Here is a 19,691-nt window from a genome sequence, read left to right on the forward strand (position 1 = left end):
TTTTTAACTTGGCTGTCTCCAGTAAAAACAGTTCAAAACATATTTCTGATGACTATTTGCATGGAAAATGGTATTTGTAAGGCAAATTTGTTTTGCATCCTCAAGGCTTGTACAGCTATAGAGAGAAGCACACAAAGGAGAGCATACCTTATCCTGATGAGTTCTAGCTGTTAGATACAGTGCAGTTTAAGCACACAGAGCAGTTGTTATAGTTGTTATAGCAGGGTAGCATGGGCAAACTACTCAATGACAATATTGCAACATGGTGTACACTCTTGTTGAATACTATTTATGATGGTCATTGGTCAAGACAGATATCTTCTGTTAATACTATAGCTTTTGTGTGAATGGGTGAGTGTTCACTGTCGTATGTTCTGTTAATATGGGTTTGCGGTGACAATGCCAAGCCTCTGCTGGAGTGTGTGTATCTAGCAGAGTGACGGTCCCCCAACACGTACACAGATGGACTTGGGGGAGGTCTGTGCCGAGCATGTAAGCAGGGCTGGGACACTCCTTTAGGACAGCAGGCTTGATAGTGAGCTGTTCAAGAACTGATTTAAGTGCTACCAAGGGTTAAAGAACGTAACACGCTCTATAATGGTTAATGTTAATAATTGTTTAATATAGAGTGCATTTTATAACTATGATCACAAAACAATACATACACACTGAAACTGAACAAAGAAACAACAATCTCAGGGTCAGTACAATCCCACATTTATCATTGAGATTTCCATTTTTTTTTTGGTGAATGGATGTTGCATGTAAACGGTTTGCTGTCAGTAGAAAGAACATGCTACAGCGGCGAGGTTTTCACTGTATTGGCAGCTGCTAGAAGTGATACAAATAACGAATCTGGTCTCTGCACCAGGACTTCTGGTCGGTCGAATTCAACAGCCTGCAAGACAAAACAGCAAACATATTATTACTGCACAGCTCACATTGTTACTTTAAAAACTGAAATATATGGATTCACGACATACATATGGATTATTTATACACTAATATATATATATTTTATATAGTATATATATATATATATATATATATATATATATATTAATATAATATAATTTTTTTTTAAATAGACTGCATTAAACAGTATTTTGTGAACAGGGCCCACATGTCCAGTTGAATGTATTTATTTCTGCACCTTTCCATTTTCCATGACCAGGATCTTGTCGCTGTCCAGAACAGTGTTGATACGATGAGCGATGGTCAACATGGTGCACTCCTGGAAGGCCTCTCTGATTGTGTGCTGGATCAGGGCATCTGTCTCAGAATCAATAGAGGCAGTAGCTTCATCTAAAACAATTATCTGCACGAAAAATGTAACTATTAAAAAAAGATTAGATATACTGTGCAATTCACATTGCAGATTTTTTCCCCTCCGACATATCATTGTTATATGAATATAAAACTAGGCTGGCTCGCTTATGAACTGGAGGTTTTCTCATTGGTATTGTTTTGTGATTAAGGTTTATACAGGCTTGGTACCTCCTTATTTGGGTGCTGTGATAGAAAGCACTAGCACTAGCACTGGCATAGCTTATGCTCTACTTTTGAATAGTTATTTTTTTTTTTTTTAATACCTGTTTGTAAATGATGCCTCAATCTTAATGGATAAATCAATGCATAAATAAATTAAAGCCTGCATGTTATACTAATAATAAACTGACCCACACAAAATATGAAAACAAGCAAACAGTCTATATGCACACCTCCCTGATTCATATTATCAATGTTAGAAAAGCTCTTTGAACATAATAATATTATAACAGTACCCTTTACTTTGACTTTTGACATACTGTGGCTGCCATCATACTGTGTTCACGTGACTCGTATTACATTACACTCAAGCTATTTCATTATCCAAGTCAATGCATTTGTTGTTTCCTGATGATATGGACCAAGCACTTTGATATATGTGTTACTCACCTTGGAGTTTCTCAGAAGGGCTCGCGCCATGCACAGCAGCTGTCGTTCACCCACAGAGAGGTTCTGCCCATTCTCAACCAACTCTGTGTCTAGCTTTTTGGGCAGGTTGGAGATCTTAAATCAACAGCAGGAAGGAATTAAGGATTTAAAAACAGTTTTAAAAAATAGAATGACATTATGGAAAGCTGCTCTTGCAGTACCATTTCATTTTAAACACATGTTTTTAATTAACTTTAAGGTTGACTGTAGGGGGGTATAATAATTATAGGAATATAACATTTGGGATTCATATCTGTCAGATATAATATTCTGAATACTATGGTGTTTTTGTTTTTAGAGGCTTTTGTTAGTATATAAGGGTTGCACATTATGGGTGGGATAGATACATTCGGAAAATGAACATATGTATGCATATGTATTTGTTCTTAAATAATCATACTGCTCTTCAATATACATTGGAAAAAAAAAAAAAAAAAGCAAAAGTTTGTAATATGATCTGTCTGCATACCATATCTTTTATATATGTTCTTTCCAACGCTTGCCAGATCTCATCTTCACTGCATTTGTCAAAGGGATCCAGATTATACCTGTATTTATGGTAATGAGGACATAGAATATAAGGCTTGCATATGATGCTCCTCTGCCAATATGTTTTGTTCACTGGGTTGAACATGCTGCATAGATGTATTATTTTATTTATTTATTTATTAGCAGATGGCACCCTAATTCTCCCAAGAATGAGGCTGTGCTCCAAATATTTTTATTCTACTTTTTATTTTTCTTCAACCATTATTTGGGTTTATTTTTGGAAATCTGTAATATTTTGTATTATAATAAAGGTTGTTATTTAATGCAAGCTTGTCCTGACTGAATATACTTTATTATTATCACAACATCATTATATTGCAAGATCCTGCAATTTTCAAATTTTTCTGACTAAAGTGAATAAAACATAATCATACAACAGAGGTAGTTATACTTCATATTAAGTATGAAGGGGCAGAAATGAAATGTTATATATGCAATACTTATCACCAAATTCTTATACTCTCAATTATCCCTAATACATTTTTTATGGTTTAAATCATAAAGTATTGCTGCTTGTAAACAAAACTATACTTGTACAGTCAAAGTTACTGTTAACTTTTGTAAAGTTGTTTGGACGAGAAGAATTACTGTTTTGCTTAATACTGTAGCATTCTATATTAATCTATGCATTGCTTATTTAGATAATATGTTCTTTCCTCTTGAAATGTTACTTAATTGTAGAATGCTAATGCATATGTTTTATTTATATATGTAAGAAATTATTTATTAAAATGCATTAGCGTTACAGATGAAAAACAGTTATTACCTTACTGTGCCGACAAACAAAACAGGATCCTGTGGGATTACGGAGAGTTGACTGCGTAAATCTTGCAATCCAATACTGCAGATGTCAAGGCCATCAATGTGGATGGTTCCACTGAACGGCTCCACTAGTCGGAACAAAGCTACTGCCAGGGAAGACTTTCCTAAGATACAAGGCAAATGGCAAATTGTTTAACATTCCATTCCCCCCACAAATAAAAGCTTCTGAAAAGTATGTTCAGAAGAATTGGAAATATAATGTAAACAGAAACTTGAATATTATCTGTGTAGTACATTGTTTTCGCGAAAGATACAATCAGGAAAAAAAATCCTTACCTGATCCTGTTCTTCCAACAATTCCAACTTTTTCTTTTGCAGCGATTCGGATGTGTAACCCATTCAAAACTATTGGGGTATTTTCTCTGTATTTCATGTGGTAGTCATTAAAGGTAATTGCACCATGGTTTGGCCACCCTTGAGGAATTTGTGCATCCTTAATCTTCATAGGAGCCTCGGAAACGCATCCCTACACAAAAAACAGCACTGGTATCATTTTAAGCAGACTTCCTTCTAGCTACAGTACAACACCACTGTAGTGTAGTTATTTATCACATGCAGAAACATTGTATCATACAATGCCTTAAAACAGATACGATTTATTTTAACTGGCTTTACTTAAAAAACTTTAGTAACATTCTATATAAAACTGTCAATATTCCCTCTAAAGATGTATATTGCATCAACAGTACTGATCATCTACACCTGTGCTAATTAGTTTTTTTGTACCCATTTTTTTTTTTAAATGCCCAAAAAGTGTTTGGCCTTTGTCTGATGACCTAATTAAAATTGGTGGGCACCTCTACATTTATTTAGAAGTTATATGTACATATGTGTTATTTAACTAAAGAAACTGAGAGCTCTTTTCATAGAGTGACCTTGTTTATATCCTTCGTAAGTATATATATATATATATATACTTACGAAGTAAGTATACTATACTTATATATAAGTAAAGACTTGTTTTCTAAATGGATCCCTAAGCTATAATCTATTTCTATCTTACTATCTATCGTCTATCTTTTTCTTACCAATACGTATTCTAGTATTCTTTCGACAGAAGTGAATAGTGCTTCAAATTCTGTTCCAAGTCTCATGCTAAACTGTAATATTCCAGTTAACTGCAAACAAAGACAGGGATTGGTATTAACAACAAAAAACTGTCATTTATTAATTTTAAAATGTTTTTTGGAATATTTAGACACGCTAAACACACAATTCTTTGACAAACCTTTCTGAGTTTAAAATACTATATTATTGAAGACAGAGATTTTAACAATCCCGTCATGTTTTTGTTTTTATTATATTATTACTAATTATTGTTTCCTACAGCTCTTACCTGGATTGTGTAGGAGAGAGCCAGCCCTTTGAATGAAGGACTGATCGATTCAGGGCCCAAAACAGCAAACAAAGCCACCAGCAGAGAGACGACAGAAACAAGGACATTCAGTTGAAAGGAAAGCCATCTTGTCCCGCAGTGAAACAGCATATAATGATTGGAATTAATGTCACCTAACTGCTTAAATCTAAAAAAGGTACAATAATGAAACAGAATGAAAAAAGTCAAATGCATGTTTATGTATTCTTTCAGTTTGAAATGGAGAAATATTGAAATGGAAATTCTGAGAACTGCAAAAGTTGGGAAGTGAAACACAAATAAATTGGGTTCTCTTGGGCCACGTATATACACAGCCTAAGAACGGTTACAAACGAATGGAGGCCATTTGGCTTATTGATCCCAGAATCTCATCAAGCAGCTGTTTGAAAGATCCCAGGGTGTCATCTTCAACAACCTCACTAAGGAATTGTTTCCAGACTCCCACAATTCTCTGTGTAAAAAAGTGCCTCCTATTGTCTGTTATGAATGTGCCTTTATCAAATGTCCATTTGTGATACCTGGTCCTTGTTTCTTTTTTCAGGTTGAAAAAGTTCCCTGGATCAACATTGTCAATACCTTTTTAGAATTTTAAATGCTTGAATCAGATCGCTGCATATTCTTCTTTGTTTGAGACTGAATAGATTAAATTCTTTTAACCTGTCTGCATATGACTTGCCTTTTAAACCCAGAATAATTCTGGTCACTCTTTTTTCTAGAGCATCAATAACCTTTGTAGTGAGATCAGAACTGAACACTATTCTAGATGAGGTCTTACTAATGCATTGTAAAGTTTTAACATTACTTCTCTTGATTTAAATTCAACACTTTTCACTATATCTGTGCATTTTGTTAGCCTTTTTTAATAGTTTCCCCGACATTGTCTAGATGAAGAGGTTTCTGAGTCAACATAAATTCCTAAATCTTTTTCATAGATTCCTTCTTCAATTTCAGTATCTCCTATATGGTATTTATAATGAACATTTTTATTGCCTGCATGCAGTACCTTACACTTTTCTAAATTAAATGTAATTTCCCATGTGTCTGCCCAGTAATAAATGCTGTCCAGATCATTTTGAATGGCCTTTGCTGCTGCAATGGTGTTTCAGCATGTGTACATTTTTTACCCAGTTGTTTGAAGCGCACTCAAGTTGTTCCCACCAGCCTTCTGCTCGGAAGATCTCCCAAATGTTTCTATCTACCGTCATGGTATTGCAGATCATCAAAAACAAAAACACAGCCGCCATGCTGCTGCCACACAAATCTAACAAATGTTATGTAGTATATGATTAAAAAGTATTTGTACTTATAAAAATATTAGACGTATATTCTGATTATTGTTACAATGGCCACGCTACATTTGTTTAAACAGGGCATGCACTCACTTCAGTAATGAAAGGAATGTTTGTATAGAACACACAACCGCAGTGAGTGCAGTTTGTTAATATGGTTGTCGCGCTAACCGTAGTGTGTGTGTACGAGGCTCAAGACCCAGTCATTATTAACAGGGTCAAAGAGACAGAATCCTTACTGTTCAATATGTTCTGCTTGTTTATTGTATGCATGGATTGTGCTCAGTCCTTCGATAGTAGCACTGGTATAAGAGAACCAGGGAGAGCGGCTAATATTCTCCATCCTCTTCAGTTCTCGAATACTTCTCTGGAAAACACTGAAATATAGAACGTATTAATAAACCTTATAGACCATTCAGATTTTTACTATAGAGACCTAAAACCTTCAGCCTGACAGAATAAGCACTGTTAGTGGGTGCAATTTTGTGGTCTTTATGTACCAGTAAGGGCAAAACCAGAGGTTTACCTACAGTATATACAAGCACAGGAGACTTTTCCAAATTGTATCAATTATATTTAATACAAATTAGCAAGCATTTAATGTATTGATGAGATCTTTAATATAGCCACTATTAACCCCTTCTTAAACCATTTACACTCAGATATCTAAATAAGTAGACAAAACATTCACTGGGGTTTGTACCAAGTATGCAAACATGACTTACAATAGCAAGATCCCAATGATAACTGCCAGGACACAGGTTACAATAAGAAGTTCTACAAACACTGTTGACAAGATGGCAATGATGAACAGAACCAAAAAGGAAGACTGCAATAAATTTTCTGCAGTAAACGGCAAGCCAACATCAATCTCATCCATGTCCTTGGAGAAGCGGTTAATCACCCTGCCAGTCGGGGTTGTGTCAAAGAAACTCATTGGACTGCAGATGATCTAAGAGAAGGAATATAAAAAAGTATATATAGAATGGAGAGTACATAAATTAGCTCAGTAATATAACAGACTTTCAGCCACAAGTGTCATGGCAGAGATATCTCAGCAGTAAAAAAAAGCCCATGCTTGTTGTATATATATGTTCATTCAATGTCTTTGAGTATACATTTTACTGTATAAACCAGATTTGGGTGATGACTACACAAAGCCAAGATCAATTAATCTAATGAGTCTTGATGGGCACCAAGCTGGCCTAAAACATACAGATAACCAAATCTACATAATAATGGCACCATTACTGAAACAAACGCAAACTACAATTGCTGCTGCGTTGCCAGGTTCTTATGTGGTCCATTATTCTTTTCTGTGCAGTCTGGGCGAGGAAGTTCACCCTTTAAGACTTTTTTACTAAACGCTTTTCTCTCCCTCACTCAACTTTATGGTAAAATTGCATACATGATACATATATATATATATATATATATATATATATATATATATATATATATATATATATATGTGTCCATGCAGAACTCTTACCCTATGAAACATTCTGTCATGCAGGTTTGAAGAAGCTCTCAGTGTGACTTTTGTAAATGCATACAATCTGATGACACTCAGTACAAGCATAACCACTGTGATCATTCCATACACCAGCTGGTAAAACTGCAGGTCAGGATTATGTAAAATGCTGCCACATTGCAATGATGTGGTGTTACTACCATTAGTAGAATTACAGTTATATCCCTACAGTGAAAGAAAAAAAAATACAAGTCAGTCATACTTTGTAGCAGTTTGCCAATTTCCTTTTATTTGACAGACTTTTCAGTCTTAATCAGGAAGTTTTAATAAAGCCGTTTTTAGATATTTTATTGGTCAGTTTTAATAGCGGAGTTGATAACATAATGGAGATTACCCCGGAGCCCTGTTCTAGCCAATGTCCAAGCCACCAACTGCTGAAGTTACTTGATCCCACCATCAAGAAAAACACAAGCAAAAGAAAAACAGCCAAAATATATCCTGGAAGAGAAAATGTGAAATCCTGTTGGAATAACTAACAAGTTACATATATCAGTTAGAATCAAACTAAATATACATCACACATTTAATTACGTTTAAATATATGCCGATTGTATAAGTGATTGTGTTTTAAAGCAATGCATATTTATAAACACCTCAGCTCTCACAAATTCTATTTGCACTTACATGACTGTATCTTTAGCTGTAAGTGCACTTATACTTAGAAATATTAAGGGATTGGTCAGTAAAAAATGTGGAAAAGACAATGTAAACAAACTGGTGGGTGAACAAAGTGTTAAGTAATGTAAAGTGTTTGGGATTAGAACTGATGGTAGTTAAGGGTATTAATATGTAAATATTAAATTTGTATTAATAAAGGAAGCTTAAAAAAACAAATACATTTGGTTTAAGCATACTAGAAACAATAAATGTTGTATGTGCAGATGATACAGGGAGACACTAAGACCACGTAGGAGCTAGTGGAGTCAGGCTTGGCTCCAGTTTGAATTGAGTGTTCAGTTTAATGTTTTGTCAATTGGTAATTGATTATCATTTAAAAACACTATGTTTCTGAGTGTTTGGGTGAGGGGGGTGTAAGGAGTTTGGTTGGTGAGCAGGCGGAGAAAAATGATTTGTTGTTGAAGTGCTGGTAAACGAACACATTGGAAGAGGCACTTGGGTTATGACTTTTGGATTTTGATTTGCTGGCTTAGTCAGCTTTATTTGAAATGAAAATACTTGTGACACAGATACAAGCCATTACAAGACATTCAGTATATGTTTATATAGGAAAAATCCATGTGCCTCTCTGTACGATTCTATAGTATGTGTGACTTAGACTAAGTTCACTAGCTTCTCTTTGAAAGTGTGATTAAGACATGCAGAGTTACGTTGTTTGAGTATCATTGGAAAACTGAAGGGAGTAAGCAAAAGTACAAGGGATGTTCAGTGGGGTGAAAAAACATTCTCGCCCTGTTCTTAATGTGCAACATACCTCCAGAAGCGTTAATATAATGGTGGTAGGTTTTCCATGTAATAGAACCTCCATGTCCTCCTTCCTGAAGAACTAACTGTTTTTTAGGTTCTTCTGGGAAAACATAAATAACATGAAATAAAGAAAGTTGTTCTAAAACATATTAAAGCTGTGCATCTAAAACCAGTGTTTCAAATTACTATCTGTATAAATGATGGATAACTACTTTTATTCCATTAAATAGAAACCACCATTGAAAATTGAACATGACATGTCTTTGCATATTTTATCCAGGTGAGAATTTCACAATGCTGTATTTTGCTATTTTTAATGTTGTGTAATAACTAATGGAAGTTTTAACAGCAAATAGTACCCAATCGACCCAAAAACATTGCTAGATTTTAGGCATTGTTATATACTTCTGGCAGTTTAACATTATCTAATGTACACAAAATGGGCAAAAAATTCATAAAGTAGCCTGATCACCTGTTAATCTGTTAATTTTCTAATCAAATGCAATTCCTGTCTACACGACACGACACGTCAACACGAACACCGTGACAAACACAATTCACTGCATTTCAGCACAGGCTTGTGGTCTAGAGTTCATTAAAAAAAAAAAAAAAAAAAAAAAAAAAAAAAATCACTTTTATACTATTTGGAGTCTCAGGGCCCACTAGCATTATTATAAATTCCTTGGCTGTGTAAATAGTTGTAAATAGACGTTAACTGGACTGGCCTCATGATTTTTTGCATTATTATTTTTTTAAGCTAATACTAGGTGCGGCAGGTGCCCATGTCTATAATTTGTTGAATTGAAAAAGTTGTTGAATGTTACCGTTTTTGTCCAGTCCACTTGAGTGCTTGTGATTCGCAGATACATTCATCTCGTCAGATACGTCAAAAGCTAAAAAAAAGAAAAAAGTAAAAAGAAACCAGAAATTTATGTATTTGTATGAGAACTCATGAATGATTGAATTCAGAATCAAAGAGAATTCTAACAATTGTTTACCAGGATTTTCAATTCCGTGTTCAGAATCGTTTTTTTTAGAGCCAGAGATTTCTTGTGTGTGTTTTTCCTCATGGACAGAGTCCTGAAACTTCACAGTAATGAATCATAACAACTTTACTGTGCTTACTTATTGAAAGCTACAAAAGAAATGTCGACTACTGTTAAATATTTCTTTACAGATTTACATTCAAGGGGTGCCCTGAAAAAACTGGATAACCTTCAACTATATTTTCTTTAGATAACCTACTTATGCTTGTGTCCTATTGCCAATAAAATGTTCTGAAAACTGAAATAAAGTTTTTCTGCCCATAACTTAATTTTCCATAATTTTAATGGCGATATTAAGGTGAATCTGAAATAGTGAAATATCAAGTTTCTGCAGGACACCCCTCAATTAATAAAAATGTTTCAATGTACCTATAGTGTATGTATAACATTGTTTGCAAAACAAAAAAGCAACTTACATTTGAGTGTTCTGATTGATAGTTCTGGATGAGCTGCCAATATCTGCCTTTTATTTCCATCAAAGATTTGTGGGTCCCCATTTCTTCAGTTTCTCCATCTTCCAGTAAGATAACTTTATCACAGAACTGCAAGTACTTCCCAAAAACAAATAAGACCATTCAAATTGTTTTCATTTTTATATATATATATATATATATATATATATATATATATATATACACACACACACACACACACATATATATATATATATATACAGTGCCTATAGAAAGTCTACACCCCCTTGAACTTTTTTTCACATTTTGTTGTGTCAGTGCCTCAGAGTTTCATGCATTTAAATGAGGATTTTTTTTCCACTTATCTACACACCATACTCCACACTGTTAAGGGGAAAAAAGTTTTTATTGAGAAAAAAAAAATATATATATATATATATATATATATATATATATATATATATATATATATATATATATATATATATATATATATATATATATATTAAAAATACAAAACAGAAAGATCATAATTGGACAAGTCTCCACTCCTCTGAGTTAATACTTGGTGGAAGCACCTTTGGCAGCAATTACAGCTGTGAGTCTGTTGGGACAGGTCTCTACCAACTTTGCACACCTAGATTTGACAATATTTGACCATTCTTCTTTACAAAGCTGTTCAAGCTTTGTCAAGTTCCTTGGGGAGCGTTGATGGACAGTCATGCCACACATTTTCAATTGGATTTAGGTTGGGGCTCTGACTGGGCCACTCAAGGACATTTACTTTTTTGTTCCTTAGCCACTCCAGTGTAGCTTTGGCTGTGTGCTTTGGGTCGTTGTCATGCTGAAAGGTGAACTTCCGTCCCAGCTTCAGCTTTCTTGCAGAGGGCAGAAGGTTTTCCTCAAGGACTTCTCTGTACTTTGCTCCATTAATTTTCCCTTCTATCCTGACAAGTGCTCCAGTCCCTGCCGATGAGAAACATCCCCATCACAGTAGGGATGGTGTTCTTTCTGTGATGCGCTGTGTTGGGTTTGCGCCAAACATAACGATTTGCATTTAGGTAAAAAAGTTCCATTTTAGTTTTGTCAGACCACAAAACTTTTTGCCACAAGGCTACAGAATCTCCTGAGTGTTTTTTTGCATACTTCAAACGGGATTCAAGGTGGGCTTTCTTGAGTAATGGCTTCCTTCTTGCCGCCCTACCATACAGGCCAGATTTGTGGAGTGCTTAGGATATTGTTGTCACATGCACACTTTGACCAGTCTTGGTCATAAAAGCCTTTAGCTACTGCAAAGTTGCCATTAGCCTCTTGGTAGCCTCTCTAATCAGTTTCCTTGCTTGGTCATCCAGTTTGGAGGGACAGGCAAGGTCTTGGTGGTGCCATACACCTTCCACTTCTAATAATTGTCTTGACTGTGCTCCAAAGGATATTCAAGGCCTTTGATATTTTTTATACCGATCCCCTGATCTGTGCCTTTCAACAACTTTGTCCCAGAGTTCTTTTGAAAGCACCTTGGTGCTCATGGTTGAGTCTTTGCTTTGAAATGCACCACCCAGCAGAGGGAACCTGCAGGAACTGCTGAATTTATCCTGAAATCATGCAAATCACTACAATTTAACACAGGTGGAGGCCACTTAACTTGGTGTGTGATTTTGAAAGCGATTGGTTACACTTGAGCTAATTTAGGATTGCTAATACAAGGGGGTGGACACTTATCCAACCAAGCTATTTCAGTTTTTATTTTTAATTAATTTTCTACAGATTTCTAGAATATTTTTTTTTCACTTGGAATATATATATATTTTTTGTTATTAAGAACACTTGTCTTATGATAATGATAACTGTAGGACACATTGAGTTTGGCTGTAAATCAAACATACACTTGTTTCTTGTAGTTATAATTTAAGTATACAGAATCAGCACAGGAGTCTTTTGTTTTACCTGCAGCTGGTGCGTGACCAGAATGATCGTTTTTCCTGTAAGTGCCTTTTTGACACACTCCTCAAAAATATGTTTGCCAACATGTGCATCCACAGATGAAAGGGGGTCATCCAGTAAGAAAATGTCTCTGTTGGAGTAAATGGCTCGGGCCAGGCTTACCCTCTGCTTCTGACCGCCTGAGAGATTGAGGCCCCTTTCACCAATCTTTCATAGGAAATAGAAGAAATGAGGACAAATACACACTGCATACCTTAATTGTTCTATTGGCATTGCTTAATATTGCTTTACATTCCTCTCCCAGTCTGGAACATTAACTCACCTCGGTCATATCACCATGTGGAAGAATAGCCAGGTCATGCTTCAGGCTGCAAGCACTAATAACTTCACTGTACCTGCAATTAAATAAACAAAACAACACATGTCCAAAATGGTACATTTGATACATATTTGTTTTAGGGGAAAGAGGTAGTATTCATCTGTCTCCCCAGGTAAAGAGGTGTGGTGCATTCAATAACACAAGTACACTTCATGACAACACTGCCCTCTAGGAGGTGTACAAGATCCAATAATTATAGTAATGTATGAGAAATACAATAATATGAAGCAGTGGAGTCAATTTTTGTGGTCTGGACCCAGAAATGATGTAAGAAGTTGCTGTTAGTCTGCTCTGGTCTTCATGGTTTCAAAGGGAGGGGACTGCTGTAATGGAAACAGATGAGACCAGCAGCACTCTCTCATGTATCTCAGGTTCGAAGACCAGTCATACCCTTTCTGTGAACTTCTTTTTTTTTAAATACATAGAATTACCTTTTTTCATCAAAATCCTCTCCCATTAAAATATTGTCTCTAACAGTTGCGTGAAAGATCCAGGCCTGCTGGGATACATAGGCAAACATTCCATCCACTGCCACTGAGCCACGGAGGAGGTACATCTGCAACAGATGGGATAACTCTGTTACTAGAGAACACTGAATATCACAAGAGCTCTAAAGTAAATCCTTAAAAGCAACTAAGGGATACTAAGTGGTCATTATTGATTTTTTAATCTGTTACCCTTAATTTATTATTATCTACTGCAACTTAACTTGTTACCAATATTACTGAACAATATACATTTAATAAATGCAAGTTGTTCAACAGTGTATTTCATGTATTCTGTTTTTTGTTCACCTATAAAATGGAAAGTACCATCTAAATAGTTTCCTCTGTGTTTTAATTTAATGTAAAGTATACAGTATTTATTTACTATTTACTGTATTGGCTGTTTAATATAGTTAATCAAAAATAGGAAACAGTTCAGCTACATGTTATAATCAGGAAGTCATGTGACTTAATTTTACCTCCCCCAATAATGCTGATATCAATGAGCTTTTGCCACTTCCAACATTTCCACACACTCCCAGAAGCTTTCCCTAGAATTGAAACATTGGTTGGTCTTTCAAGTAACATTGTTAGAAAACACCACAGCAGATTATTGATAATTGCTTCAACAAATAATGTAGTGGTTTGTAGATGTGTTATGAAAGCATTTTTAATGAACCCTAAGATTTATAGAAAAACCTTAGCCCTAGATTTATAGAAAAAAAGGTTAAGATTTACACCTTTAACAACTGAAGCATGTATCTACTTTGAAATGTTAATAAAACGTACCTTCTCTAGTGTTATATTAATATTTCTCAGAGTGACTTTGTTTGTTTCTTTTGTGGTTGATTTTGTTCCATTTTTTTTTTGTGCTTTTTTATTACTTTCATTTTCATTACTGTTCTTTCCATTTGCGAGGGTCCCATTAGTCCCACTGTTGCCATCAAGCTTGTTCCATGACAGAGTGGCTTTTTCCATTACTAATGCATTTGGAGACCCTTTTAAGGAAATCACATACTGTTCTGGATTTTCAACTACAAGAATTTTCTAAAAAGAAAAAAAAGAGAAACAAATTTAAAAATACTCTGGGCCCAATACACAAAACCTTAAGGACTAGTTTAAGTTTTGTTAAGGACACTGTGATTAATTGAATCCAGTTTGTGTTTAATATATTGTTTTAGTGTTACTCTTTTAAGTAATGTTTAACTTTTATCTGTACAGTATCTCTCTTTAAAACACTTCCAAAAAAGCTGTCCCTAAAGTTTGGTGAATATGTTAGATATACCAAATCAGTAATCCAGGTACTGGTAAAACTCAGGTTTACACAGGAGGAAAAAATAAAATAAAGACACTGTAACCTTAGCAAACAATATATAGCATTTCCCTACAATAAGTGATGGTATTTGCTTTAGGAAGTTACCTTTAATCTGGCCAAAGAGATTTTAGCTTCTGCCAAGGCTTTTACTGAAAATGGAAGAATTCCGATTGTGTAGCTCATTGCATTGAAAATAACAATCATTGTGAATGCCTGTAGAGGAAAGAATAAACAAGATCTGGAAAAAACTGTTTGTCTATAACGCTAAATGAAAACCCACCAATGTCAGTTACTTACTGCTGATGAAGATAGAGTAAGTTTCAAAGATGTGTGAACGATAAGGGAGAGAACTGTTGCCAAAGTTGGTATGATCAGCATCGCAGAAGAATTCATACTCTGGAGAAATCCTGCTTTTTCTAAAGTTTTTCTTTCGTTTTTCCGCAACTCTGTCAAAACGGGGTCAGAAAACAGGTTATTTAAAAATACAGGCTACTTATTTATATGAAGCAACTTGTGGTGACTACTCTGCTTTAAGATTAGGGTTGAAGCTAGTGTTGAGTTTATTATGTGAAATAATTGGTAATATAAAATGTTACCAGATGTAGCATTGGTAGATAATTGTTCAATGCACTGTTTTGTTATATATTAAAATAAATGTAATCAGTGAAATGCATTAGGTTTCTTTATAAATTGAGTACTATTGAGTGTTTAATAAGAGCATTCCCTGCCACTGGATTACTGTGTGGTGCACCTTACCAGTAATATTCTGCTCAAATGAACTCTCCCAGCCATACATTTTGATTAGTTTAATGCAAGTCAGAACTTCATTCGTTGTGCACACTCTACTGTCTGTCATAGGTATTGCTTTCCTTCGGAAAGCAGATGTCAGCCTTGCCATCAACAACTGAAAACAACAGAAAGGGCTAATTAAGGAGAGTTGGCTTGGATCCAATGTATGGTACAGCAAGTGACCAAGTACAAAGAAACAACAGCAACTTTTAATCTATCATGTTGTATATAAAAAAAAAAAAAAAACATCTGCATAAAAAGCCAAGAACCAGAGGTCATCTACCCAAGAATAAAAAGGGGGAGGGGCTGTTAATGATGTGCTAATGCTAATAAAAGGAGAACAAATTTGACATTGGGGTCATCATTCTATTAGCTTTGAAGTAAATAATTGAAAACATACCTGTATAGGGGTAAAGATGAGATATACCAAAACGCCTATGAGTGCAGTATAGCCAAAAACATAGCATGTATAAATAATGCAAACTATTAGCAACACTGGCAAGCACAATGAAAATGTGAAAAATATAACAGCATCAAAAAGTCGATACCCGTCGTTGGAAAGTAAGTTGATAACCTGTTAGACAAAAAAAAAAAAAAAAAATACTGTTCATTCAAATTCATGTTCAGGTTTTTAAGTAAGATATAATTCACTTTTTTGGACAGGCTTGCACCAAACCAGAAGTCGGCAGAACCCGCTTTCCACATTACCCCATCCTCTACCATAACGATATGCTGTGAACAGGAATTTGTCAGACCAGAAATGAAAACAAAACACACAGCAACTGCGGGCAAAGCTGATACCGCTACGACGCTCACTGCTTTATTAACAAAAACAAAAGACTTAAACAAAACACAAACACTTTGACAAAACAAAAGGCACATTGGCCAAAAGATACAGATAAACTAATTTCTACTTCCTGTGCTTCCATACTAATGCCCATATTAATCTGCTCATGAAGTGATTGATCCATCCTCGTGTCAAAATACAAATATACATTTTAAATCACTCATGATAGATAACCCCTCATTTTAGATATATGTTACAAAGGGGAGGCTTGCTTGCCACCTTTGCACATCAGAAAAAGGTTATACAGTACAATAGTGTGGAGGGCCTTTCTAAAAGGATATGTGCATGTAATCTCTAAGAGGTTTTCAAGCTCTGCTAGGACATCGCTTGCCAACAATTTTGCTAGGGGGTACCCCCACAATTGTTTATATGTCCATTTAACTGCCAAGCTTCAAAGAAAACAAGACAGGCCATTGCACATCAAAAGGATAATTTACAATTTAGTATTGAGACAATAATACAACATTTTAAAACTCATTAAAATTAAGATTATTGGAGTATATTTAAAAACACTGTAAACTTTGGGTTTGAAAATTACTGTTAGGTTCATCAACAAAAACGAATTTACCTTTAATAAAACTACAAAGTTTTTAATTGTTTATACTTCAAGATCAGAGCGCATTGACATATATTTAGTATGTGAAGATAGGAAATGCATTTAGAAAAACATTCTTAATGAACAATAAAATATTTGTCCACAGATATGTTCCTTTGAGAGTTAATTTGTTAGCATTTTAAAAGCTAATCATATCTTGTAAAGACTGGGCGTGCTTTAAAGGCAATTGAGTTATCAGGGTCATCTCTATTTGTGGTTGACCAATCATTTGAGAATATGGTAATAGTGTGGATCGAAACTTCCTGGTCTACAAAACTCTGACTCTCTAACTGAAAGCAACTTAGACTGAAAAATGTCAAAGTAAAAATACCTTTATTTATGCAACTAAACCAACAACTTGGTTTACTGAAATTTATCAAAAATCAACTGTGCTTAATAGCAAGTCTGACGTAAATGCTTTGGAAATTTTAAGACTTTGAAAGAAACATTAGTAAAAATTTAAACTTAAATATATAACAAAACCAGTAATTACTGGAAAAATGATCTTGTAACTATCTGAAGACAAAGTACTTAGGACAAATTTTTCATGCTAAATGTTTCAAAACTGCTAAGCAGTATCTACTGAAACGTGTTGCTTCGGAAGGACAAAGAGCATCGCTTTTGATCCAACTTTAATTCTACAAGATCCAAAAGGATTAGATTAAGAACCAACATGCATCGAGAGATTTGCTTTTGCATCCAAGATTTCGGTTAAAACTTTCCTCTTACAAAATATGGTAACTATGGCAACCATACATTTTATTGAATTCAACAGTGCATACAATTAGGAAATTAATTATGTGTAACTGTTTCTGATTAAATGTCTTTAATTACTTTGAATTTACATTTAATGCCAGTACTGCCAATGCCCAGAATCTGTTTCTATTGAATTAGACTTTTCAAGATTTGTCTTTTTATTTTGTCTGATACTAAAGCACTAGCTGAACCATTAAGGTATATTAAAAATATATTAATGTTAACTTTTACATTTTAATTACATTTATTTACATTAAATTGGGAACCTTCAATGCTGCTTTTATTAAGATATGATAATTAATTGAAATACTTATAACTGTTTGAATTTAATTTACCCCAAGACATTAAATCTTAAAACATGACCACTTTATGCATCTATACTGTAAGTTGGTAAGGCCTTTGCAAGAAATTAGGTAATTTTTTTATTGACATAAATTGTTTTTAATGCACTGAATTTAAGTAAAATTAGCAATAACAAGCATACTGTACCTCTCCAACAGAGATGTTACCCAAAGACTTTAGATTCATCAACTTCTGGAAAGCCACGGCAGAGAAAGCAGATTTAAGTCTAACTGCTGTTCGATAGTTGATAGCCCAGGTCAAAGAAGAAAAAAATGTTTTGCTGAACTCTGACACAAAAAGTGCAACACAGAGGCTAACCCCATGAATGAGGTCTGGAGAGAAAGATTCAACATGCCGAAGAATACTGAGCACCAGAAATCCCTGTAATAAATAAAGTCACATATTCATATTGAAAATAGTCAAACATTAATTTATGTTACATTTGATTTTTAGACATTCCTGTTTTGTCAAGAATCCTTCATTTGCATGAATATAAAAATGAATACTAGTACTTACTGGTCCTATTAAACTGAAAGCACTGAACACAAGGGACGCACAGAAAGACAGGATCATTCTAGTCTTTTGAAAGCGAAAAGCCACACGTTCAATTGAAGCCTTCTCAGGTCCAACCCTAACAACCTCCTCATCCCAGAGCCTCTGAAATCTTAATCAATATACATCATTCAATGAGTATACAGGTGTATATACCTTTATAAAAGGTATCAGGTACAGCAAGGTTCAATTTGAGAAAACAACTTTTATCACACATCAAGGTCAATGTTTTTATTACATATGGAATTATTTATTATCTTTTTTTATACAACATGTGAAAACAAAACCCTCATATTATATGAACAAAACTCAAAAGATCTGTTACTTCAAAAGGCAAAATGTTGAAGGCGTCACCATATGGAGAATCTCATCCCAGACGTGTTGTCACACATGTTAAATGTATTGCCACGCGTAACATAGTGAAGGACTGCCCCTGTTACACACAGTATTATATAGCACATGGTTATAATTTGTCTTTGAGTATTTACATATTATTGTTACCTTTTTGCATTAACATCTGAACCATCAAGCGGCGATAAAGAAGGTAAGGAGTCTACATCCATCTGTCGTCTAAAGACTTTCCACAAAATGGGAGTGAGCCATGCAAACGTAGCCAGAGAAAAGAAACCAGCGTCATCTAGAGGGTTGGCAGCGGGTGGTCTAAAACACGAAAAAGACAAGTATACTATAAATTTATACTTATTTGGTAAAATAAACCAGTGACCCAATAGAAATAATTCCATAATTATTACAAATTTACACTAATACAATGAACAATAGTATAATAGTTTTTTTAAAAACAACTTACTGCTTCCCAAAGCCAAGATATTCACAGTTCTTGGACTCAAAAGTTCTGTAGTTTAAAAGACGACTCATCACCAGGCAAGCAAGCAAACAGCTGACCTGTTTTGCTTTGTGGCACTATTTGTAGCCCAACAAGATTCCAGTTCACACCCCTACAGTCAAATTAGCACCAGATGTAGGAATATGCATTTCATGGCACAATCCTCACTCAATAATACAGCAGTAGCAGGGCCTGGTTACCGAGGGGATATTACACAAGGCCAGTATTAGTAAATACGAGCCAAATGCAAACTGTAATCATTCCCAACATTATGGGATGCTTCTCATTATTTCATAAGGTAAGAAAGGTTCCAGTTCAAGGCATAGCTCTGTCTTGGAAGGTATCCACAGGGAGGCTATCACTTTATAATAACTAGTGAGCAATTTTTTTTTTTAATGGGCTCCTCCAGTTGATAT

At 34.8% G+C, this 19,691-nt stretch overlaps 1 protein-coding gene across 1 annotated transcript; it reads right to left on the reverse strand.

Moving 5' to 3' along the window:
• Positions 1 to 644: 644 nt before the first annotated feature.
• On the reverse strand, positions 645 to 19,312 carry LOC121296127 (ATP-binding cassette sub-family C member 12-like). The gene is made up of 29 exons (XM_041221363.1): positions 19,240 to 19,312; positions 18,933 to 19,091; positions 18,396 to 18,543; positions 18,027 to 18,260; positions 15,740 to 15,913; positions 15,307 to 15,454; positions 14,848 to 14,996; positions 14,656 to 14,763; positions 14,025 to 14,282; positions 13,715 to 13,786; positions 13,182 to 13,306; positions 12,694 to 12,766; positions 12,375 to 12,578; positions 10,434 to 10,568; positions 9,970 to 10,057; positions 9,796 to 9,864; positions 8,979 to 9,071; positions 7,881 to 7,984; positions 7,505 to 7,711; positions 6,738 to 6,964; positions 6,252 to 6,389; positions 4,685 to 4,871; positions 4,377 to 4,466; positions 3,625 to 3,814; positions 3,293 to 3,452; positions 2,447 to 2,525; positions 1,939 to 2,052; positions 1,154 to 1,318; positions 645 to 898 (listed from the first exon to the last, which is right to left on the reverse strand). Exons 1-29 carry the CDS (start codon positions 19,305 to 19,307, stop codon positions 797 to 799), a joined length of 4,068 nt encoding a protein of 1,355 aa, XP_041077297.1. The 5' UTR covers positions 19,308 to 19,312; the 3' UTR covers positions 645 to 796.
• Between the last annotated feature and the right edge of the window lie 379 nt (positions 19,313 to 19,691).

The sequence above is a fragment of the Polyodon spathula genome, chromosome 21 (genome assembly GCF_017654505.1).
Source record: "Polyodon spathula isolate WHYD16114869_AA chromosome 21, ASM1765450v1, whole genome shotgun sequence".
Lineage (NCBI taxonomy): Eukaryota > Metazoa > Chordata > Actinopteri > Acipenseriformes > Polyodontidae > Polyodon > Polyodon spathula.